The sequence below is a fragment of the Pelobates fuscus genome, chromosome 2 (genome assembly GCF_036172605.1).
Source record: "Pelobates fuscus isolate aPelFus1 chromosome 2, aPelFus1.pri, whole genome shotgun sequence".
Classification (NCBI taxonomy): domain Eukaryota; kingdom Metazoa; phylum Chordata; class Amphibia; order Anura; family Pelobatidae; genus Pelobates; species Pelobates fuscus.
This window is the reverse complement of record NC_086318.1, coordinates 233,798,043-233,824,367: the sequence shown is the minus strand read 5'-3', so window position 1 is coordinate 233,824,367 and position 26,325 is coordinate 233,798,043. Positions and strand designations below refer to the sequence as shown.

Here is a 26,325-nt window from a genome sequence, read left to right as displayed (position 1 = left end):
ATATTCAATTAATATAATTTTTTTAGGATCTAATTTTATTTAGAAATTTACCAGCAGCTGCTGCATTTCCCACCCTAGTCTTATACTCGCGTCAATAAGTTTTCTCAGTTTTTTGGGGTAAAATTAGGGGCCTCGGCTTATATTCGGGTCGGCTTATACTCGAGTATATACGGTAACTGTTTTAATATTCTGAAATTATCTTTCTAAAATGCTATATTTAACTGGTTGAAAATATTAAAGATTAAAACAACCAGCAAGAATGAGTTCTTACATTTAAAATCATGATATAAATCGTTTCTTAAAGACAGATTTAAAGCATGATTCCAATCAAACCCAACCTGGTGTGAACTATACATTTCCACTCAATTTGCTGCTCTCTCACACTACCTGAAGCAGCTACTTGTGCACTATTGGTTGAAGAATAAGGGGTATAGTGTCTAAACAATTTATACTATAGCTCTAAAATAACACAATGGCTATAAACCTGACTAATCCTTCGAGTAGAACAATATTGTCTTATGTTTTTTTTTTATTTCTCTTAAATCTTACCTGTTTTTTATGCTCTCCAAGCTAACCATCATACCAAGTTCATTTCGCATTATTTCACAGTGGGTTGGATCTTCGCTTAAATATGAAATTGTCTAAGTTTAAAAACATAAAAAGTAAATATGTAATTAATTTAGGAACTAGATAAATGCCGACCAAGTTAAAATCTAACACCATTTAATGTGGAAATGTGCTACACAGTGGTTGTATTTGTGTATTACATAGTAACATAGCTGAAAAGAGACTTGCATCCATCAAGTTCATCCTTCCTCACTTTTGTTTTTGCAGATGATCCAAAAGAAGGCAAAAAAATCTACCGTATATACTAGAGTATAAGTCGAGTTTTTCAGCAAATTTTTTGTGCTGAAAAACCCCAACTCGACTTATACTCGAGTCAATGTCTGTATTATGGCAATTTACATAATACAGACAAGGGGCTTTGTAGGAGGGGGGCTGGCAGGAAGCTCTTACTTACATTTCCTGCAGCTCCTGTCAGCTCCCTTCTCCTCCGCGTCGGTCCGGTCAGCTCCCCTGTCAGCTCCCAGTGTAAGTCTGGCGAGAGCTGCGGGGTCAGAGCGCGGCCGCGAGACTTACACTGGGACTTGCAGAGGGAGCTGACCGGACCGGCGCGGAGTAGAAGGGAGCTGACAGGAGCGGTAAGTAAACGCTCTGCCAGCCCCCCTCCACTGAACTGCCAATGCCACTGGACAACCAGGGAGTGAGAGCCCCCCTTCCTGCCATGTATCAAGCAGGGAGGGGGGACGGAAATAAATATATAAATAATAAAATAAAAATATTTTAAAAATAATTAATTAAACAAAAAAAATAATTAAAATAATAATAAAAATGCCCACCCCCCACCAAGGCTCTGCAACACATACACAAACACACACACTGCATCACACACACACTCACACTGCATCACACAGACACTGCATTCATACACATACACTGCACTCTTTTTATACACACACTGTAAATAAATATTCAATTACTATAGTTTTTTTAGGATCTAATTTTATTTAGAAATTTACCAGTAGCTGCTGCATTTCCCACCCTAGTCTTATACTCGAGTCAATATGTTTTCCCAGTTTTTTGGGGGTAAAATTAGGGGCCTCGGCTTATATTCGGGTCGGCTTATACACGAGTATATACGGTAGTCTGAAGCGCTTTCAATTTTGCAGCAAACTAGGGAAAAAAAATCCTTCTTGACCCCAAAATAGCAATCAGATGTCTCCTTGGATCAAGCAGCTATAACCCCACTAATTAGAAATTATATCCCTGTATGTTATGTTTTTGTAAGTATTTATCCAATTGCAGTTTAAACATCTGTATGGACTCTGATAAAGCCACCTCTTCAGGCAGAGAATTCCATATCCTTATTAAAAACGAACACTATAGAAATAGGAATAGAAATCTGTATGACTAAAACGCTTTCCCTACATTTATTCAAGTTGCCCTGTCAGGGTATTTATATCGGCAGACATTTTGTGCTATGATAGAAATTAAAAGTGTATATTCTGAGTCACTCTGAACAGAACAGACTCCATTTTGTTATTTTCAAGTTAACAAAAGACACAAGATTTCTATCCCTTCTGTAAAACTAACCACTTTGCCAGAAGCTAAGGAATGCTTAGTATATACAAACCTGTTTCCCCATAGGAAAGCATTGATTCCCGCTCGTTGCGGGACTTCGGAGGAGGCATAGCCAAGACCCAGCACCGACAGACATTGGCGCTGGGATCAGGTAAGTAAATAAAGAGTTTTTAGCCCTTTATTCAACGGAAGGGTGGGCGCGAGTGAGGGGGGAGTCAGAGGGCTTATAGTGGCAGGAATACAGCTTTGTATTCCTGGCACGTATAGTATGCCTTTAAGGTAAATTATACAAGTCTTGCGTGCTCTATTATTTAAAGGACTCCACATTTCTATTCTGCTTTATCTCCAGATTATGGCCATGCTCCATAAGTATAACGTTGCCAGGATTACGAGGAATTTATAGGGCCACAAAAGAGACGGGCCCTTATATTGACATGCTTTTTTTCTAGATGTGCTAGTTGAAGATGATCTGTATCACCATACTGACCAGTGTACAACTTTGACACCATTTCTAACTCTCCCTTTATAACAAAAATACAATTAAAATAAAAACACTATAAACACCCAGACCACTTCAGTGAGATTAAGTGGTCTGGGTGCCATATTCCTGTAGTTGTAATTCTGCAAGTAAAAACACATTTGTCCAAGTGACCAAAGTTGTTGCCCAATCTAATTCTCCAAATCTACTAGACGTGAAACAAAATAATTTAATTTACAAAAGATTGAGGCAACTGCCAAGAGTCCTGGAAAAATTCTCAAACTCTGCTATACACTGATCACCCACAACATTAAACCTACTGTGTGGTTAAATAATAATGGATAATATTGCTACAAAAGAAATGTAAAGAGGGGGTGTGTATTAGGCAGAAAGTAAACAGTTTTTGAATTTCATGTGTTTGAAGCAGGAAAAATGGGCAAGTGAAAAGATCTGAAACAAATAGTGATGACTAGACGACCGGGTAAGAGAATTTCCAAACATGGCAAGTCTTGTAAGGTGTACCCAGCATTCAACGAGGACATGAGCATCAGAACTGGATCATGGCACAATGGAAGAAGATTGATTGGTCCAATGAATCAAGTTTTATTTTGGATCAGGTGGATGGTCGGGTGCATGTGTGTCGATTAGCTGGGGTAGAGATAGCAGCAGGATGCACTATGGACTAATATACTGTCATTCATATGGATGTTACTGTGACACAAACCATTTACCTAGAGATTGTTGCTGACAACTTACACTCCTTCATGGCAATGGTGTTCTCTGATGGCAGTGGTCTCTTTCAGCATGATAATGCACCCAGCCACACTACAAAGATTGTTCAGGAATGGTTTGAGGAACTTGTCAAAGAGTTCAGGGTGTTGCCTTGGTTTCCATGTTCCCCAGACATCCATCCAATTGAGCATCTGTGGGATGTGCTGGAACAACAAATCCAATACACCCCTACTTCTAAGAACTTGCTACAAGATACCATAGAACTTGTGGAGTCCATAACTCAACGTATCAGAGCTGTTTTGGCAGTACGATGGCACTAAGCTTAGCCATGGGGTGCAGGGTTAGCTTATTGGTGGAGAATGATCAGCTGGCATTCCCAGCCTATGATCTATCCCTGCACTGTAAGCTATCTCAGAATAACGAACAGAAGCTCCCAAGCAGGATTTTTCTGTTCTCTTTTAGATAAAGTGGAGGTAGGGAGTGGCACCTAGTCATGTCAAGCTGTTCTAAAATTGTTTAATTACTGACAATGTGTGTATGGGGGGGAATTTGTTAGCACTATATGAATAATAGTACATAAGCATAACAGAGCGCTGTAGCATTATCGTGCTTGTAGTGTTGCCTTAAAGGATCACTATAGGGTCAGGAACACACACATGTAATCCTGACCGTATAGTGTTAACACCCCCATCTAGCCCCTCTGGGCCCCTCATGCCTCCATAAATATAGTATATATTCAAGCCAGAAGCTGTAACTCTGCATGCTGTTTGCCTAAAAAAAAAAGCAGTCTGCTGACATCATCAGAAGTGGTAGCCTGATCCAATCACAATGCTTCCCCATAGGATTGGCTGAGACTGACAAAGAGGCAGATCAGGGGCAGAGCCAGCCCTGGCCAATCAGCATCTCCTCATAGAGATGAATTGAATCAATGAATCTCTATGAGGAAAGTTCAGTTTCTGCATGCAGAGGGAGGAGATACTGAATGTTTGGATGCATTTTAGGCAGCCATGACCCAGGAAGGATCTCTAGCAGCTATCTGAGGAGTGGCCAGTGAAGTTATCACTAGGCTGTAATGTAAACACTGCATTTTCTCTGAAAAGACAGTGTTTACAACAAAAAGGCTGAAGGTAATGATTCTACTCACCAGAACAAATTCAATAAGCTGTAGTTGTTCTGGTGACTATAGTGCCCCTTTAAGATTTGGTTCTGAACAAAAGGTTTCACCTCCGGCAGCAAAGGGCTATAGTGAAACACTGTACAATAAGACTCCAAGCACCATGGCCAACTCAAGCATTGGAGAAACCCCTTAACCTCCCTGGTGCTCTGATTATGTTAAAGCAGTACATTGTAATTTTGTATGTAAATTTGAAGGCTTGTAATTCTTAGGAATAAATAAAAGCGCAGGCAGGACGCTGGACAAAGCACTGGGACAAAACTGAGGTGAAAAAGTTTGATACAGTAATGTAATCATATCAGATTACACTGTATCACAATGTATTACTATGTATTATGTGGATTTGTACTTTTTTTTTTTCACCTATCAGGCGGTGCTCGCAGTGTCAGGGTATTTATATCGGCAGACATTTTGTGCTATGATAGAAATTAAAGTGTATATGCTGAGTCACTCTGAACAGACCAGACTCCATTTTGTTATTTTCAAGTTAACAAAGAGACACAAAATTTCTATCCTTTCTGTAAAACTAACCACTTTGCCAGAAGCTAAGGAATGCTTAGTATATACAAACCTGTTGATAAGAGATGAGAACGGGGGATGGACAGACTGTTAGCTAAATGCTAATGGAATATAAATTTTAAAACCCAGACATTTGTGACAGAGAAGATTAAATAATTTAATTTTACTTTCGATGTTGTGTAACGTCCCATTGTAAGTTTAGGGGTCATACTTAGTTATAACTGTCATATTAGAAATTATAGCAGAATTTGCCAGACACATAGTCTGAAGAAAGCCCAAAGAAACTCTTGAACTGACAGAAAACTTGAGTTATAGACAACTATAAAGATAAGGTAAATGACGTCAAAATAGCCACCAGGAAAAGTTAACTCTTTCCTGGATAGGAATGTTTAGTGGGACGAGACTGCCCTCTATCGACCAAATACTTAAATTGTTATCTGGAAGGTAACCACACCCCCAGTGTTTCTATTGGTCTATCATCTAGTGAATTTTTCTTTAAAAAGTTAAGACAAAGGGAAGAGAGAGGTATGCAGAGAAAGCAAAGCAGAGAAAGCAAAGGGCAAGGCAGTCGGAAGCAGGCTAAGAAAGAAAAGCAGAGTGAGAGCGAGAAAGAAACATTCCTTGACACTTAGCTACCTGAGAATATCTGATGAGAATATCTTTAACTGGTAAATATACTGGCTTCATTTAATCTAAATTAATTAAAATTTTGTAATAGCATGATATATGACTGGATAAATCACGATTAGATTTCGATATTTAGAAATCTTAGTTAACTAAGAAGTATATATTTATAAACTTTCTATTCTGCAGATAGAAATGAATAATTATGTATTTATGTGACATAACACATGTTAGCATATCGTGATATTTATCCAGGTGTATTGATTTGCTCTAAAATAAGATAAAATATCTGTTTAGGCAAGTTAAGATTCTGCTTATAGAACATAATAGATTACTCTTATTGGATGGTTCCAGGAAATGACTAATGAGCTGCTTTAAATGTTATTTTATTTAAAAATTACATGAGAATAGGTCTTAATTACCTAGGAGGTCTAGCTGTAAGCTAAAGTTTTTATGGCTATTCGCTGGAAGCTTTCTCTGTGTGAAACTTTCGTTTCTCTGTGAAGCCCATCATAAATCATTGTCTTGACAATTGCTATGTTAGCCAGTGGAATGTATTGCCATTAATTGCATACCATGTTATACAGAATATTCATTGATTATTGTCACGCATGTTACATATTATTATTATTTAAATTGTCACAATAAATTGTATCTATTTTTATAACAAATTGTGATGTTATTTATATGGAATACATTTCACTTACACGATAAGAAATAGTGGGCAATTCTCAACTGTTTACTACTATTATTATCCCATAAATATCCCCACAGCAGGGAAAGGGAACTCAGAATACGGATGCCAGCATCGGGCAGAGGACACTGCGGGAGGACACCAGGGGCTCATAGGGACAAGGTAAGTGATACTACAGTGTAATCCCGAGCATGGCTCGGGGTTACCGCTTTTGGTACTGAAAATTAACCCCGAGCCACGCTCGGGATTACCGCCAGGGAGGTTAAGGACATAAGGGAAAACTTCCTTTTCACAGTAAATGCAGTTTTAACAAAGCAAAGGGTGCAGGGTCTCTTTAACTGATGGTTATTACCTATAACTAAGTATCAGTTAATGATAATTGAGCACAATATCATCTGTGACATGTTTCATTACCACTCACCTTTAGTGCAGACTCAACCACACATGCTTCACGATGGTCAAGAAACAGAATGAGACCTGCAAGGCAGCTCTTATCTCTCATAATACTTGCTCTATTCTGAGGGTCTGAAGCAAGATTCCTCAAATGGTTCACAACAGACATAGCCTCCATCTTAAATAAAATCAACCTATAAAGAAACAACACAGGACATTTCACATCCAACTATATATAGTAGATATCAGTCAAGTTTTAGCTTCACCTGCCAGTAACAGTGTTGCATTAACTGATTTAACTGTTTCATGAGGCCCTTGGGCAGGGCGCCTTGAGGCCCTTGGCCATGTCTCCTAGGAATTTTGCCTTGGCGCGTGGGATATGCAAGCCCCTTACCTACGAGGTGGGCGGCTGTCGGCAAGTTGGAGGATTATGGAGGCGGACAGCATGCTGGGGGGTCGTGAAGAAGGGTGGCTGGCTGCGCAAATAGAAGGATGGCGGCAAGGAAGCTGTGTTGTCACTTTCTCTGCTCCCCTGCGCACCATTTAATGAGACCGGGGCAGGGATATGACATCATATTCTGGCCCGAGCCTCACTAAGGGGCGCGCAGGGGTGCAAAGCAAGGAACATCACAGCTCTATCGCTGTCAGCAACAATACGCAAAGCCAGCTGCCCACCTCCATGACCACCCGCCTCCATAATCACCAGGCATTCCGCCTGCCTGCACAATCCACCAGTCGGTCGCCCACTGGATCCCTATAGTGCCAAGAAAACAAACTTGTATTCCTGGCACTATAGTATTCATAGGTCTCCCCACCCTCATGGCCCCCCTCCTGCCTGGCTGAAGGGATTAAACGTTTACCTTTCTCCAGCGCTGGGCTCCCTCAGCGCTAGGGACTCTCCTCCTCATCCTTTGGCTGAATGTGCATGCGCGGCAAGAGCCGTGCGCGCAGTCAGTCCATAGGAAAGCATTCTCAATGCTTTCCTATGGACGCTGGCGTCTTCTCACTTTGAAAATCACAGTGAGAAGTGCGGAAGCGCCTCTAGCGGCTGTCAATGAGAGCCAATAGAGGCTGATTAACCCATATGTAAACATAGCAGTTTCTCTGAAAAGGCTATGTTTACAGCAGGCAGGGTTAACCCTAGATGGACCTGGAACCCAGACCACTTAATTAAGCTGAAGTGGTCTGGGTGCCTATATTGGTCCTTTAAATCAAGCAATGTGTGAGTGTATGGGTCTGTCCCTCGTGGTGTGTGTGTGTTTAGGTGACGACCCCTTCTGTTCGTAAGGAAATGGTGGTTTTACTCCCCTTTTTTTTCCTATGCGGTCTTACCTCGACTGGCCCTGCCTCTATGGCTGAATTATCAAGCTTGACGATCTCAGCCAATCCAATGTTTTCCGTAGGATTGGCTGCAAAACGCTGCACCAACCAGGATCTCCTCATAGAGATGAATTGAATCAATGTATCTCTATGGGGGAAGTTCAGCACCTCCATGCAGAGCGTGGGGACGCTCTGCAATGTAATCACTGTATGTGTACAAAATACATTGTATCTACATAGCAGGACTGACAGGGACACTGCACCCAGACTGCTTCAATTACACCATCTGGTCTGGGAGCCTACAGTGTCCGGTAAGGTGACAGTTGCCCTTTCAGGGTGTTAGGAGAGACAGAGCCGGGTATGAGTGGTTGGGAGTGGGACTTGGGAGAGAGACAGACAGGGCTGGGTGAGTGGGTAAAATCATAATGTACAATTCTGAGAGGGTGACAATTTAATACGGGGTCTCTGCCCAGCACACTATGCATCCACACACAGAGCTCGCTCTACCTCTGCTCCAGTGACGCAGTCCGTGTCAGAGCGGCCGTTATATCGCTCCCGTGTCCTGGCGGTCCGGTCACCACACAGTGCGCTCCTTGTCCTCAACACCCCGGGCAGTACACGCTGACAGGCTGGATGGAGCCCGACCGACACCGCAGCAACGTCTACACCCTGCGTATGATTGGCTGAGCAGCGCACGCAAAACAAAACCGACCAATCAGAGTGTAGTGTGCGTTCTCGCGGCGCTGAGTTTGAATGTGTCTCGTGCGTCTCTCAGATTAGTACTTCCTCATACAGTGCATCCTTCCAGCCAACCGTCCTGCACCCGCTACTCCGACTGACTGCACCGCCAGGTAACAACCGCGGGCAACACTTCCCCACACACTGCCCGCACTGCATGCAGCCCGACTGACACAGACCGCCCCGCACTGCCCGCACCCTGACTGACCCCCACTGCCCGCACCCTGACTGACCCCCACTGCCCGCACCCTGACTGACCCCCACTGCCCGCACCCTGACTGACCCACACTGCCCGCACCCTGACTGACCCACACTGCCCGCACCCTGACTGACCCACACTGCATGCACCCTGACTGACCCACACTGCCCGCACCCTGACTGACCCACACTGCATGCACCCTGACTGAGTCACGCTGCCCGCACCCTGACTGACCCACACTGCCCGCACCCTGACTGACCCACACTGCCCGCACCCTGACTGACCCACACTGCCCGCACCCTGACTGACCCACACTGCCCGCACCCTGACTGACCCACACTGCCCGCACCCTGACTGACCCACACTGCCCGCACCCTGACTGACCCACACTGCCCGCACCCTGACTGACCCACACTGCCCGCACCCTGACTGACCCACACTGCATGCACCCTGACTGACCCACACTGCCCGCACCCTGACTGACCCACACTGCCCGCACCCTGACTGACCCACACTGCCCGCACCCTGACTGACCCACACTGCCCGCACCCTGACTGACCCACACTGCCCGCACCCTGACTGACCCACACTGCCCGCACCCTGACTGACCCACACTGCCCGCACCCTGACTGACCCACACTGCCCGCACCCTGACTGACCCGCACCCTGACTGACCCACACTGCCCGCACCCTGACTGACCCACACTGCCCGCACCCTGACTGACCCACACTGCCCGCACCCTGACTGACCCACACTGCCCGCACCCTGACTGACCCACACTGCCCGCACCCTGACTGACCCACACTGCCCGCACCCTGACTGACCCACACTGCCCGCACCCTGACTGACCCACACTGCCCGCACTGCTCAGACACTGCGGTGTGCATTCAGCTAACCTGAGCTACAGGCATCACACAGCACAACCTGGAAAATGGGCATTTATAGAGAGAGACACACACAGGGTTAGTATGTTAGAGGGCTAGATTAGTAGGAGTAACATTTTGGCTCCTTCCCTGGGTCCTGCCAGCCGCTGGGACGCAGCACTGACGGTCACCGTCTCCACTCATTCGCCTGACATTAATCTCTGAGTAAAATACATTTTCAAAGGGAGGCAAGGGGGGTTGGGCACCTAAATAGTGATTTTGTAACACTCTAGTGTCAGGAGTAATGTTTGTGTTCCTTTAATATTATGTTTTGTAAGGTGGATGTTCTAAAGATTTACAGCACCTCAGTATCAGATGATTGGTTACTCCAATATCCACGACCATTTCTGTTTTTAGAAGTGGTCATGGTGCAAGGAATCCTCTGTATGTGTAATTCATTTGATATGCTGCTCATACAGAGCTATTTGCACTTCTGTGTAGAAAGCATGTCTCTGATCAGACATACGTAATGAGCTTTAAAAAACCCATGCAGCAAGGGTATGGCTAGATTTACTCTCACTCATTTACTCTTGGCGTGCTCCCTCCCTGCATTCACAGCTATTTGTGTTTTTGTTTTTAAATAATGATCTCCCTTTTTGTTCATCCACTCCCGCTCAGAACACACTCATGCACTCTGAGTCTGGTAATTAGTCCAGTCAAATGTTTTCTATGAGAAACATTTGTTTGGAATACGGAGAGGGAAGAAATGATGTGGCATGATGATTGAACGGGCATGGAAAAACCTTGCCCGGCATTCTTTTTAGGTAAGTATTTTTTTTTTTTTTTTTTTTAACAGGTTTTTCGTGTAAAGGGGGTGGACATGCTGTTAGTGCCCAATAGGGCATTAGAAAGTAAAATAGATTTTATTATTAAAAAAAAGGAATGGAGAGGGGTCGGAGCTAGCAAGGGAACAGAACAGATGTATTCTCTTAGCTCTGTCTCTAAACCGGTGAAAATCGCAATCGATATACTGGGCTGCAAAACGAAAAAATCAAGAGCCGATAAACTCCCTACCAGCATGGATATAAGAGAGATGGTTTGGAGTTCACACAAGGTCACATGGGACAAGATGACACTGGCAGGTGACTCTTACTCATCATTGTAATTTACTATCGATCCTAATGAGGCGGCATCATCTGACTTACCAACAGAGCATAAAGCAGAACCCTCAAAAAAAACTGGGACCCGGTAACTGCCGACCTGCTCAAATGGATGCTGGTAGAACATTGCTTCCGCGAGCACCGAAGACATCCGACTTGCTGTAGTTGAACAATGGCTGGCTTCTAGTGAAAGCTACTCACTACCACAGTCTGAACGCAATATAGGAGCAACGGAGACAACACAACCTAAAGATTAGGGGCATTACCGGGTCTGTGGGTTTCGCTGATTTACCCCACTTCATCAGACGCCTGTTTGCTATCCTGATGCCGACTAAACAGGCGAGATGGAGTGTTTCGGCTGTCAAAACAGGCAAAGGCACCAGTGACGGCAACTACAGACTTCATTCTCTGCTTTCAGTTTCTCCAGAATAGGGCCTTGCTGCTCTCTGGTGGAAAAACCACTGCTCTTTGAGAGCTCCTCGCTGTCAATATTCCTACACCTCACGGAGAGCACTCTTACATGGCATAAGGCTGTGCAACCCTCCGGCAACACCTTTGCATAAGAGACATTCCCTATAGATGGGAGACCCCACGAGTACCTCTCTTCATCCACAGAGGGACTACCTTCTGAGTGCGTATTTCTCAGGAGCTAAAATCGCAACTATGCACCTGAGGACACCCCAAAACCAGCCGGAACAGGCCTGGCCCAGCTGGACCTAGCCGCCATGCGGGAGTTTATGCACTGAGCATCTCCACAAGCTTTACCTGACAGAGCCCCAAGCTGAGGGACTGTGTCCAGAAGCAAGGTGTTGCTTCTCCTTCTAGAGTATCCACTTGCCACCAATGCTTACCGTTACGACTAACCACTCTTAGACATTGTTCCTACTTTTAAACTTTTTATGTTGATTGCCATGATACCAGTTTAGTTATTAAGGGCTAGGCATATTGTTCCATTCTCAATATTCGTGTGTAATAGCCGAGTTACACCGGTCACTAGTCACACTCACCTAGCTATACACTGTACATTTTTTTTTTTTACTGGCATTTCACTGCTTCTCCCTTCACCCCACCACCCACCAGCTCCCTGGCAACTTCTTCTTGGTTACCACTTAGTCTCCTGGTAGGGGGGGGGGTGCATCCCCTAGTGGGCATGATGGATTTTACTTATCTGAACCTGTCCTCAAATGCCGCCATCTTGTTCCACCGCACCCTCTTCAGCTCCTGGCACTTCAGCTGCCTGGAGCTGATGTCAGCACTGTATTCTCACATATGCGCGCACTGTGTACAGCACTGAGGTCTATGGAGGAGACCACTGGTCCCTCCATAGGCTGCTTTTTCACTACAGCTGTTATTGACAAGCTTGACAAAAGGATGCTGTGCAAAATACGAAATATACTGAGACAAAGTAGTCTCTATTTTGTCTTTCTATATATCGATTGAGTTGGCATTAAAGGAGCACTATAGGGTCAGGAACACAAATATGTATTCCTTACTCTATAGGGTTAAAACCACCATCTAGCCACCCTGGTCCCATCATTCCATTGATAACCATTGATTTAAATGAAGCCTTACTAACTAGTAATTGAAAACATATCCACCATGTTTTGTAATTCTCTAATCTTTCTATGTATATAATAAACCTATCCTTTCAGGGCTCCCTACTATGTATAATCACATTTTTTCCATTGATTTTCAGATGACCGAATGCTTAGAATGTGTGCAATCTGAAGTAATCTAGTGTTCTCTGCATTGATTCATCTGAGGCTTCTAAATGTCTTTGCTTTTGGATCTTATAAGACAGCTTTTGGAATATCTGGGAATACCAGGTGATCAGGTAAGCAAACTGCTCACTGTTCACATTTCATCATTGAAAAATGTTAAAGGGTCACTATAGTGTCAGGAAAACAAAGCCACCATCCTCAGGGTCCCCCTCCTGTGACGCTGAAGGGGTTAAAACCCCTTCAGCCACTTGCCTTAATCCAACGTCTGGCTCGCTCGGCGCTGGTGACCTCTCTCCTCCCTGTCCGACATCACTGGAGCCGAATGCGCATGCGCGACAGATGCACCTCTAGTGGCTGTCTGGAAGACAGCCACTAGAGGCTGGATTAACCCCAAATGTAAATATAGCCGTTTCTCTGAAACTGTTATGTTTACATATGAAGGGTTAAAACCTGAGGGACCTGATCTCCCCACCGGCTGTGCCAAACCTCTCATGCTTGCCACCTGTAGGCCACGGACTCTGTAGCCTTCTAGGAAATTCTACCCTGGCTGTGCTGATTTATGCTCTGTGATCAGAATAGGGTTGCCACCTTCCTTGGAAAATACAGGCTATACTCATTTGCACGATTAATTATATATTGCCGCGCATTCAGCCGATGACGACCGGAGGAGGAGAGTCCCCAGCACCGAGCGAGCCCGGTGCTGGAGAAAGGTAAGCCTTTAACCCCTTCCTCCTTCAGCCTGGCGGGTGGGGGGGACCTATTAATACTACAGTGCCAGGAAAACGAGTTTGTTTTCCTGGCACTATAGTGGTCCTTTAACAATCATGCTAGTAAAATTCCAGCATTGTCAACCTTGGATCAGAATAACTTTTTTATTTTTATTTTGTTCTCTCTCTTGAATAATTTTAGAAACAAATGTTATTCATCCGATTTAAAATTATTTTAATAGTTTCTCATATATATGATGGATTGTGTATGTGTTCCTTTATCATTTTGGATTAACAGTGCCCACAGACTGACTTTTGTCCATGCTTGGAGGGCAAAAGGTGCATGCACACAATCGCCTAGATCCTCCAACAAAGCCCTGCATACTTTGTATCTGAACGCCAAGTCAATAATTGTATGTTAATAAAATACGTTTTCTAATACCTAATATATATTCTAGCTGCTTGCTACCCACTTATATGATTTTTTCCGTTTTACTCAACTAAATGGACACTGGAGTTGACTCCATATAATACTAAATACAACACATGAACACTCAATGAAAGGGACACTCTAAGCACACTTTATTTTCCGACAGGGGGACCTAATGCGCAGTAAGCGCCGCAAGCACATTAGGCCCTCCCCATAGGAAAGCATCAAATCAATGCTTGGAGATTTAACTGAAGCTGGATGTCTATTGCAGAGCGTAAGGAAATCTAGCATAAGGCAACCAAAAGTCACTAGGGGCTGTCTTAGTCCTGCAATGTAAACATTGCAATTTCTCAAAAAAAAGCAATGTTTTACATTGGAGGACAAAGCAATAGGGACATTGTACCCAGACCACGTCAATGAGCTGAAGTGGTCTGGGTATCTATAGTGTCCATTTAAGGAACACTATAGTTTCAGGAATACAAATGTGAATTCTTGACACTATAGTGTTAAAAAAAACATTCGCTGTCCGGATCTCCTTTTCACTGTTTTAAAGGTTTCAAACTTACCTTTATTTCAATGTCGTGCAGGTGGCTCCACCTAAGATAATTAAAATTTAGGCTCTCAGTCAAGCATATGCTTTCCCATAGGAAAGCATTGGGAGGCTACTCTGTATGCGCAGCAAGAATCAACATCATCTTCTCATAGAGGTGCATTGAATCAATGAATCTCTTTGGGGAGCATTCAGTGAAAAGTACATTAAGCTTTAGTTCAGGTGACTATAGTGCGCCTTTAATAAAGCATTTTTGGTTTATAGATTGTCCCTGGATTCTCACTAACCAATTATCTGTCTTTTAGGAGTTAAATCACTTTTGTTTCTAGCTAACCCAGCTTCTGTGGACGCACATAGGGGGGAAAAGACACAGGTGCTGGGGGTAGACACAAAGGGGCAGGGGGCAGTTAGACACACAGGTGCTGGGGAGACCATGGGAGACACACAAAGGGGAAAACCGGGGATAAGATACACTAAGGGGGATGTAAAACAAAAGCGGGTTAGACATTCAAAAAAGGGGGGGATGGGGGGGGGGGGGGAGTTAAGAAACACACAAGTGAAATATGCGTCACCTGTGTAGCCAAAAAACTTTTTTAAAATCTGCTTAAGTGAAGTAAAAATCTATTTCCTTTCAAAACTTGATGAAAGTGTTATTACATTAAAATAGTTTTGAGGTGACCGTTGGTTTTTAAGACCGCTCATTAAACATTTCTGGTATGGCTTGTTTGCCGTCCAACAGAAACCAAAGTAAACACACACCAGAAATAATGAACATACCCATGTAACATTACTATGGATATATCAAATAATGCTACAGTGCTTTCAATAATTAATTATAGAGAGCAAGAACTTGTAACCAAAATGAACTTGGCTTTTTTTTTTGTTTCTTTTTGTTTGTTTGATTTTTTTATTTTGTTTTTGTTTTTATCCCCTGAAGTTAGTTTAGTTTGAACCTTCTCCTTTGGGTATGATTATTGCAGATAAGTAGAGCCAATAGAAATATCAGTGCAGGGTATTCTTATATTTTGGGTAATTAGGATTTATTAAAATTGATTGATATGTATTTTTAACTTTGCAATATGTAAAAATTTTATTTATCTTTTATCCAGCTTGATCAATTATGGGAGAATTACGCTAACAGGCTCACTATTCTTCGCGCTCTCGAGTCTCCTATATTTCCAGTGTTATTACGAGGAATTAATCTGCCGGTATGAATTTTCTTGCAAACCTTTTTCCTAATATTCTGCTATGCTTTTCTTTGTTTTCAATTTATTTTATTATACACTTTCATTTTCAGTTTATTACATAATATAATAATATGAAAAGCTGGAGGTTGGAGAGTTCTTGTCATTTTTGTTGCATTATGAAAATGCCAAAATAACTAAATAAAAATGAACAAAGAATCATATGCCTTTTAGTGAGCAATTCATGTGTTTTTGCTGAAACATGGGACATTCAGAGGTTTATCTGTTTAATGTGTTTATAACCATACTGCATTAAAACCGTGATTACGATTGTAAAGTGGTTCTGTCACCTTAAACTTTCTTCTAATGTTTCATTTTCTTTTCCTGTTTCAGAATCAGTTCTTTTTTTTACTTCAGGTCTGATCTATTTCTCTTTAAAATATAAGACAAATTACATTATTTGCATTTTTATGGTATACTAATTGTAAAAGGTTTGCTGTCATGGTAGTTCTACGTGGCTTTGAGAGTGACGAGCCCAGGGGGGCAATGTTCTGACCCAATGGGTCACCTAACACTATGTCCTGACCAGATATGGGGGGGAGATAAAACCCATAGATGGCTTTCTCTTGTATTCTCCCCAAGACCTCGAACTGTAGGCACCATAGGGGTAGACGGGACTGTATCGCTTGCTCGGGGATACCCAAGATGGCAAGAGTTGTTTCCTTTATACTGAGATACTTGACCTACCCTACCCACATGCTCAAACCTTATTTTTTTAATAGCTCAGCTACGGCTGTAGACCCCCTCTAATCTGTCACCCATAACTACAGGCCACATGGCTATCTAAAGGTGCTCCACAAAGTTTAAAGGACCACTCTAGGCACCCAAACCACTTCAGCTTAATGAAGTGGTCTGGGTGCCAGGTCCAGCTAGGGTTAACCCATTTTTTTTATAAACATAGCAGTTTCAGAGAAACTGCTATGTTTATAAATGGGTTAAGCCTTCCCCAAAATCCTCTAGTGGCTGTCTCATTGACAGCCGCCAGAGGCGCATGCGTCCATAGGAAAGCATTGTAAATGCTTTCCTATGTGACCGGCTGAATGCGCACGCGAGGAGGATCGGAGGCAGAGCGCTCCCTGCCCAGTGCTGGAAAAAGGTAAGTTTTACCCCTTTTCCCCTTTCCAGAGCCGGGTGGGGGCACCCTCAGGGCACTATAGTGCCAGGAAAACGAGTATGTTTTCCTGGCACTAGAGTGGTCCTTTAATACAAGTTCTCCTACCCTAATTCTGATATTACAACAGTTAGGGTTATCACACAACCCTTTTTGAGGGAAAAGGAAGCAATGTAATGTTATTCATGTGCTTTACACTGTCATCTAGCACACGCTTCTTGGGATACTATGAGCAATGCACTTAGAGACGCAGTGGATTGTGGCGGAAAGCTGCCAACCCTGGTGGGACCATGGTTTTGCCCGACAGGGGTTGCGCACCCCCCCCGAATTATTCTGGCAAAATGTAAGTCCAGCGATCTATGTACATGGTTATGTTTTTGTTACATGTTTCTATAACTCTTGTTTTCTACTTAACTCTCTGACAATCCTATACTCCACCTGGATTCCACCCGTAACGCTAGGGGACACTCCCCAACACCCCACCTCGAATGGCCCTCAGCAACTCACCCTAAGTAGACATGACATTGACAATTCTATCCCTTAATGTTAAGGGTCTCAACACCCTAAACAAATGTAAATTACTGTTAAGAGACCTCAAAGCTAAAAAAAATGGATATAGCACTCCTCCAGGAGACACCTCTCCCTAGGTCAGCACCCGTCATACTGACAGACAGAATATATACTGATGGCCATGAAGCACGAACACTACATAAAAAGGCAGATGTAGCAGTCCTGATCTATTAGAGATGCCCTATCCAGATCACTGTAACCCAACCTGACCCAGAGGGACAGTACTTGTACGTTGCGGGTACCCTCTGTAATACAAAGATCCACATAATCAATGTCTATGCCCCCAATGAACCAGACTCATCCTTTTGGTCTACCCTTCAAACTCTCATTTCTAGTGCTGGTGGGTGGAGACTTTAATGCTGTGCCATGTCCGGCGGACGACACAAGCTCTAAACCGGGTACCTTTAGATCACAGGGATGAGAAGGGCAAGATAAACTCATGCATGAATCAAAACCCATTCAGGCCTTCTAGGCGTATGGCGACTCCAACACCCTGACACCCAGGACTTTATGTTCTACTCCAATCCTCATGACGCATACTCTAAAATAGACAATTTTTTTTTAATGGGAATGGGGTGACTAAAGCCATACACTCAGAAATTAATAGCATAACCTAGTCAGACCATGCAGACATTACGGTCACCCTCGACAAACTTAAATTATTGTAAAAAAAAATAAAAATATTATTTTTAAAGTGCAGGGTTAAATACACGTTTTAATGAGGACATATAGCACAAGAGAGAATAACAAAGCATAGTTAGGAGTATTCACAATATGCTGCACTTTTTCTTTTGTTTACAAAAAAAAGCGAGAATATCACAGGGATCGACCGATATTGATTTTTTTCAGAGCAGATACCGATAATCTGTGAACTTTCAGGCTGATAGCCGATAACTTACCGATATTCTGTACATTTACCATTTAAAAAAAATAAACTATTTCTAAAGGTAAATGCACAAAATATACATGCCACATGTAGTGGATGCAGTGTGTATAGACAGGGGTGCTGTGTGTGTGTAGTGGATGCAGTGTGTGTATATAATGGATGTAGTTTGTGTAGTGTGTGTGTATATAATTAATGAATGCAGTGTGTGTTTGTTTAGTGTGTGTAGTGTGTGTGTGTGTGTGTGTATAGTAAATTCAGCGTGTGTGTGGGTATGTAATATGGGGGGGGAGGGGGGCGGCATTTTTTATTTTTAGTCCCGTCCCCCCTACCCCCCTGCTTCTTACTTGGCCAGGGAGGGTGTGGCATGGACTGTGCATTGGGGGCCCGCAGTAAGCTGTTATTTACCTTCCCTTCAGCTCCCCTGTCTAAATCTCGCGGCCTGTGTTTAGCACGAAGTGTTGCCATGGTAACCCGTAGCACTGCTCTGACGGCTGCAGGACTCGCGAGAGTTAGACAGTGGAGCTGAAGGGAGCTGCTGGGAAGGTAAGTAACTGCTTACCTTCCGGACTTCCAGGCTTGTAATGGGCCCGGCAGTCCTGGTATGTATTATCAGCAATATCGGTATCTCTATAGGCCGATACCGATATTGCCGAAAATACAGAATATCAGCCGATAATATCGGCGAGACCTAATCACAGGAATAAATTCAAGCTACACATGCACACTCTATATGTTAAATAAGACATGAAGAAAACTACACCTACATCTCAGTTACGCAAGTGGTAATGTTAAGGTAAAATGGTATCTAGACATGTAATGCTAATAGAGAGATATCGGATATGCATATTAATTACAAAACAGACAGAGTATAGGCGCTCGCTATAGTGATATAAGTAATATGAGATGGGCAGCAGTAACCAACACAAGGATTCCCCACCTTGTGATAAAACAATAGTGAACAAAAAGGAAAAGGAAACCGCGCCCTTATTGTGATACGAACATACGTACTCGAATCCTTATGGTCATACAATTTCAGTGGTATACCTCAAAAAGAGAAGAATATACAAAATAATAGTGTAATCCTGTAAATAATCCGTAAAGAAATAGAAAATATATAGATATGCACTCACATTTGTCAGAGCTAAATACAGAGCTCTGCTGTTCTTGCGCATAGACGGAATAATCCCCGTCCTAGGATGAATATGAGGTAGTCCACGTCTCTTGATGGTCTAAAACAAAGAACATATAAACAGACAGAAGAATCCACATAGTGTAGTAAATACTGGTAACTTTGTGGGTGACAATTGAATAGAAAGTATCGTACTCCCATTTACTAGAGCGTGCCTCGCTCTAGTTTGTAACGTGTAGGTGGTATAATCCCCACCAACACGTTACACGGATTATACCGTGCCCTTCCACCTCTCGACCCTCGGACATGGCACTAATCCAAAATACCTATCACTTCAAGATTCCACAGAAGAATTCACTTATTTGGGTGTTCGTCTGACAGCTGATCCTACATTATTATTTAACCAAAACGATGCCCCTCTTTTCCGCACCCTTGTTAGAGAGCTGTAACAGTGGACAGACAAATCGATCTCTTAGTTGGGACGCATCCACGCCATTAAGATGAACGTACTGCCCAGTCTACTATTTCTATTTCAAACCCTGCTGGTGAGAGTTACCAGGGGAGACCTAGCAGGGATACAAAAGGCAGTGGGCATGTTTATATGGCAAAACAAACGTCCAAGGCTTGCCCGCAGTCTTATGTATAGACCCAAAGCAGGGGGGGGATTGGGTTTACCCCACTGTGACGGACCGCCGGGCACTCCGACCGAGTACCTCCGTCAATCGCTACTGACGAGTACCATAAGCACTGTGCTGGAGCACCATAACTACCGCAGACCCCTAGAACCGCCACAGCTTGGTTGGGGTCTCGCCGTCCTCCACCCACTTTGGACCAGGATCCAGCTTCCAGTAGGTAGACCTCTCTTAATCCAGAGAGCAGGAACAGCTCATACAAGAGCTTAGTGATTATACTCTGGGGAGATAGTGATTATAGCAATACCCAGAGTGTAGGTCTCCAATTCCCCCAAACATGAGCCAAGACTTCATGAAGGTGCAAGATGATCTGAGAATTTAATGGTATAGGTTGGATTTTTATACAACTTTTCAGGCCAGAGGAACACCCAGTGGACCTGATGGGGCACAGGACACAAATTGTACAGACCAATAGAAACAATGTAACAATGCCTGACCATCCCACATACAGCACACAATCCCTCCCCTCTGCCTGTGATACAATTAAGGTAGATAATGTATTAACGTAATTATCCCCAAGCATAAAAAGCACATATTTTACAAAACCCCAAAAGTACCCCAAAACACAACATATCCCCATAAATCTTACATCTGAGTGAACTGACAACATATCCAAAAATCACCCAGATCAGTTCAGGGATTCAGGAAATCTTATTTTTGTCCCACCATGCACATGGCCCCATGCCCAAAACAGTTCCAGAGAATTAGGGCTAACGACCGGTCTCTCTGTGTGGAGTACAAAAGTACATACTTCACATGAACAGAGCCTTTTAAAGTGCATTGGGCAAGGTATATTGCAGGGCCCATAGTTCTGAGGCAGTAGGCTGGCCAGCAGGCCCCTCCAAGAACCCTGGACGAGGTTAGTTTTGTCACACCCACCGTTACTTTTTATTATTCATTCAATGGCACTCACCCCCTGATAAACGACGGTGGGTGGATAGCGTCCCCGATGACTGGAATGGACCTTTCCCAAATTTACATATGGGTACCAAAGATTCAAAGGTCTATTTTACTGACAACTTGCCCAGTGATTATCAACTAAATCCAAATATGGGACCAAACACAGCAAAAATATTCCCTTGGAGACCTCCCCTCTTCGCTAACACTAGTACTATGAAACTGGGTATTCCCACCAGGTCTGAGGGCAAGGGGCTATAAGGGGATTGATGCCAGGGGGCTGCTGAGATATGTACATATTTACATTTAATAAAGAAGTTGTCACTTATGATCACTTGAACAACTTGGCCCCTCTACAATCCTGGGACTATTTCAGATATATGCAGATACGCGGCTTTGCAAAAAACAATAAGGTTCAGAAAGCAGCAACAAAAGCGATCACGTTCTTTGAAAAAATGTGTTTCGACAAAACATCAGAGACCAAATCTCCCTACTCCATGGTCATCTTAGCTCTGAGTCCAACAAGTGGGGATTCCTGCACTACACAGAACAGTGGGAAGCTGACCTGGGGGAGATTCTAGAGCGGATAAAATGGCTGGATATCTGGGAGGCCTGTACAAAGAGCAGTTGTATAAAACATTATTTAGATGGTACACGACCCCAGTGAAACAGTACCATATGAAACTGAATCCCACTGACAGATGCTGGCATCAGTGTGGTGGTAATGGTACATACGTTCACGTATGGTGATCATGCCTCGTAATAGTGCACTTTTGGCAAAGGGTAACAAACCTATGCTCCCAGATTATGCAAAGGAGACTAGATCTGGACCCATGGGCTTGCCTGCTCTCGACCTACGGATGGCCTGACCAGACACGAATAGACACAGCTACCCGCAGGGCTCTGCCACAGAAGTAGTCAGGCTTAGAGGCAACAACAGTTTCCCTAATCCTTAATAAAATCAGAGACCATTATATTGACAAACAAACTACTCAGGTCAGGAACTCTGCGTCCACTTTCACCAAGGTCTGGGACTTATGGGAACAATTTAATACGTAATTAAGGCACTTGCCAATACACTGCTGAAGAGGATGGTGGGAGGAGGACCGGGGTATTCACCAATGTCGCGGTGCGGTAATTTTTAATCTAGTAGGTGCAACTTTTTTCCTTTCCTTGTTTAAGTATCCTGCAATATATATAGGTAAGCTCAAGCACTCTAGACCCCCTGTAGGAGGGTGCGGCACCTCTAGAACCAGGGGCCTCTAGCTAATACTCTCCTTCTTGTATCTTTCTCCACTGAATACCTTTCTCCTCTAATTTACCAGAAAAGAAAAAAGGGCTGTAGGGGGAGAGTATGAAAACAATGTATCAGCATATCACAATGATTATTGCCTGCGTGCAACACCTACGTGCTATTGTAAATCAAGTGATTCTAATCTGTAACTGATACTGTGTACAATATGATGTTGATACATTATATATCTCTCGAATGTACTGAGAACTTAAAGGTTATGGTGTTGTATTCCTCTCTACCTGAATGCTTATTCACAAATAAAGATTAAAAAAAAAAAAAAAAAAAAAGAGCAACCTAAGGAAAAGTAGGGACTACTTTGTCAAGATTGTCAAGTGTAGGAAAAATGCGTAATACGAAGTAGTCCCTTTAAAGCGGAACTGTCATGGCCACATCAGTTTTTTGTTCTGTTTTGTTTTTTAACCACCTCTCCCGACTCCACTGCATTTATTTGTTCCCGTAGTCATCCCTAAATGCCTCTAGATTCCCCATTTCACGCCCATTTTTTTTTTTTTAATCTATTTATTTCATGCCTAGATCTTGGTCTTAGGCGCCGCCATCTTAGTGTGGGCAGGTGAAGGCCCTGCGGGACACATAATCTGCCCCCACTAGAGAGCACTTTGAAATTCCCGCGCCTGCCCAGTTTAACAAGCCCTATAGAATCCTTTTAAGTAAACAAAGCCTTTTTCCCTTCGTATAGTGGCAGTACTTACAAGTGGGATGTTCCTTAGGATTCTGGACAAGAAGCTCCCCCTTCTTTAGAATTTAAATGCTGTGCTCCGCCTGCTGCCTCCATATAAGCTGTAACTCAGAGACACTCACCAGTTCTTCTTGTCCCGGCAACGGGACGGACAGGTTCCCCCAAAGTGCAGGTGGAGATTTGGTGCGTTCAGCACAGGTTGCTGACCGGGAGGTGAGTGCCCGATAGTTTCCCGGGCGGGAACTGAGCGGCAACAGTACTTCCGGGTTCGCGTTACGGAACGTGACCGGGTACTGTCTTTTGTGGTTTTTTCTGACGGAGTTCCCAGGCGGTTCTCCTTCATTGCTCATTACGCATGCGCACAGCGGTGGAACGCACGCCCGGGAGGCTTTGCGTTCCACCAAACACAGAATCACGCTACTGAGCATGCGCGAAACGGTGTTTGGCGCCAAATTTAAAATTTGGATACATGGCTGTGCAGGACCTTCCTGACCCCAAGGGTGGGTGTACAGTTCTGGTTCTCCGTGTCACCTGCCCTCCTACACGGATCTTAGGTGATTTGAGGTGAGGTTTAACTATTGAACTCTCCTTTTTTTCACCTTTTGTTTTTATGCATGCTTCTAGAATAAGTCCTATGTCTCCAGATAAGACAGATATAGACAAGATGTCAACTTCTGTTCCAAACACCACAAGTAAATCTAAGCACTTATGTTGTCTGGAATGTGCATTACCTCTACCTGACGGATGTCGCAAAAATACATGCAATCAGTGCGCAACGGATCGGCTAGTAAAAGCCGAGCAGACTGATATGGCATCCTTCCTGGGCTGGTTTCAGGAATATTTGTCCCAGACATTTGAAGCTATTCGGGAGAAACTGCCCACACAGCGTAGGAGGAATAGATCTCCTTCTGTGTCTGACGTCTCTTCGCCTTCGGATATTTCCAGCCTGACTTCAAGTGTGGAGGAGGGGTTTCCACCAGAAGAGCTGAAGAAATTTATTAAAGAAGTGACGACGGCGGTACAAGAAACTGAACCTACCAAGGGTAAGGTTAAAGGTTTCCCAATGTCTCCTTAAATCTTGGATCTCCATCATAGAGAATGAAAGAATCTTGAAAGACGTACGTTCAAGTCAAGCTACAGTCTGGAGAAAAATGGGAAGATCTTCCTAAGTGGATGTTCAGATTGACCAGCTATCAAAGAAAACCACTATACCCATTGGCGAAGTCTCAGGGCTTAAAGACCCAATGGACGAACGGGCCGAAACTTCGTATAGTAGAATATTCCAGGCCGCAGGATATCAGTGCAGAGCTGAATTTGCAGGTTCAGCGGTTCTCAGAGCTCAGAGCGTTTGGCTACAAGCCCTGGAAGATTACATTATGGGAAATCTGATACAGATCCTTCCCATCTCTTGTTCCTACTGAAAGATGAGTTTTCTTTGTTTATCAGCGAGGATTATGGGTTTGTCGTCAGTAGCCAGAAGAGCTCTTTGGCTACGAACATGGACAGCTGACTCTGCGTCTAAAGCACCCTTATGTGCATTACCCTTTGAAAGGAACAAAAAATTTTTTTTTGGCACTCCTTTGGAAGACATTGTTAGACAGATGTCTGATACGAAGAAAGCCCTGCCTCTGGATTAAAGAACCCAGGGATATTAAAGTTTTCAGTACAAGGGTCAGAGGTCCTTTCGTTACCAGGGCGGTTTTGCAGGTTTCAAAAGCATGATGGCCTATGGCCATACCAGCCTGAAAATCCCTGATCTCGTCAGATCTCAGAAGCCATCCAGACTCGGGCCTGGTTAGTACTTGTATGGGAGTCCAACTATGTACCTTAATTAAACAGCCAGTGGTCTTGACAGGAATCAACAGGCATGACAAAAGGGGAAGTTTTGACGCCATAAGATGGGAGGACGCCTTCGGTTCTTCACCCAAGACTAGGAAAGAGTGCTTCATAGGTGAATTACAAGAACCATTTCAGAAGGTTACAGAATTAAGTTTCATCGAAACCACGTCCATCCTTCCTACGGTCAAGCTATCCATCAAGAGTAAACAAATTCTCTTCTTCTTTAAGAAATGTGGTAGAGAGGTACCCAAACGTTGAGTATTTCAGGGAGTTTACTCACGCCTTTTTTTCTGGTTCAAATACCAGATGGAATCTAGTAAACACCTGCTTACATGACAGAAGTTCCGTATGGAACGTATTTTGTCTTTTGACACACATTTTTACAAAGGGAGATTACATGGCGGAGTTGGTTTAAATATGCTTATCTCCAGGTACCGGTTTCAGAATCTAACCGGAAGTTCTCAGGTTTGCGGTTCTAGCAACACTGGCTTGTTGGTCTAGTGGTATGATTCTCGCTTCAGGTGCGAGAGGTCCCGGGTTCAAATCCGGAAGTGCCCAAGCATTCTTGTTTCAAGAAAGCGAAGGATTCTCCATTTACATTTAAACTCTTCCCTTTGGCCTGTCCTCAGCTCTTCGAGCTTTTACGGAAATCCTGGCATCCATAGCAGTGGTTTTACGTCTGAAAGGTATCTCGATTTGTTCCATACCTGGACGTTTGGTTCCTGAAGGCCCAATAAAGACAACTGCTAAATCTTCATCTCACGATTACAATGAAGATTTTAAGAGATCACGGTTGGATCCTGAACCTGGAAAAATCCAAGCTGACTGCGTCACGAAGTCTAGAGTTCTTGGGTCTTAGAGGAAATTCACAGTCCCTCTCTCTTTTTCTACCATTAGTGAAACAAATGAGGATTTTTAAAGTTCAATCAGAGATGCTATGAGGTTCTAGGCCTCCTCGCTTCTGCAATCCCAGCAGTGGCCTGGGCAAAGGCAGAAGCAAAACCATTGCAATCGGACATCCTTTCCCAATGGACACGAAAACAGGAAGATCTAGACTCTCCTTCCACCTATCCAAAAGGGTGAAAGGACTCCTGAACTGGTGGAAACACAGAAGCAAAATCTCAAAGGGCCTATCGTTTGCTCAGAAACAATGGTTTATGATATCCACATATGCCTCCCAGATGGGTTGGGGCGCCCATCTAGCTTCTCAGTTCCGTCAGGGTCTTGGAACGGAGTGGAGTCAGGCGCTTCCTGAAGTTTCAGGGTTTAATGCTGTTTGGAAGGCACTGGTTTCCTTCCGTTCAGCCATCACAAATCAGGCTATGAGGATTCAGTCGGACGACGCCACTACAGTGGTTTTTTTCGCCAGGGTGGCACGAAGGTAAAAGCTCTTCAAGAGCTCTGCTATCTCATATGTCTTGGGCTCAAGCGAATCTTCTCGCTATATCAGCTATCCATGTCAGAGGGTCTCTAAAGTTAGTTCAGACGGCCTCAGCCGTAGACTTTGGTCTCAGGCAGACT

The 26,325-nt window shown here is 43.7% G+C and overlaps 2 protein-coding genes across 3 annotated transcripts in view; one reads left to right on the top strand and one right to left on the bottom strand.

Annotated features, from left to right (window-relative positions):
• LOC134585733 (armadillo repeat-containing protein 1-like) overlaps positions 1-8,808 on the bottom strand; it is a 42,754-nt gene extending 33,946 nt beyond the window's left edge. For both annotated transcript variants that reach the window (XM_063441194.1, XM_063441195.1), the window contains exons 1-3: positions 8,584-8,808; positions 6,785-6,950; positions 550-641 (exon numbers count right to left, since the gene is read on the bottom strand). In XM_063441194.1, the coding sequence (XP_063297264.1) occupies positions 550-641; positions 6,785-6,934 (242 nt within the window). In that variant the 5' untranslated portion in view covers positions 6,935-6,950; positions 8,584-8,808. The remainder of the gene's footprint in view (positions 1-549; positions 642-6,784; positions 6,951-8,583) is intronic.
• Positions 8,809-8,817: 9 nt separating this feature from the next.
• The window catches only part of MTFR2 (mitochondrial fission regulator 2), a 32,316-nt gene continuing 14,808 nt past the window's right edge, over positions 8,818-26,325 (top strand). Inside the window, exons 1-3 of the mRNA XM_063441193.1 lie at positions 8,818-8,927; positions 12,734-12,871; positions 15,555-15,653. Of these exons, the coding sequence (XP_063297263.1) occupies positions 12,809-12,871; positions 15,555-15,653 (162 nt within the window). The 5' untranslated portion in view covers positions 8,818-8,927; positions 12,734-12,808. The remainder of the gene's footprint in view (positions 8,928-12,733; positions 12,872-15,554; positions 15,654-26,325) is intronic.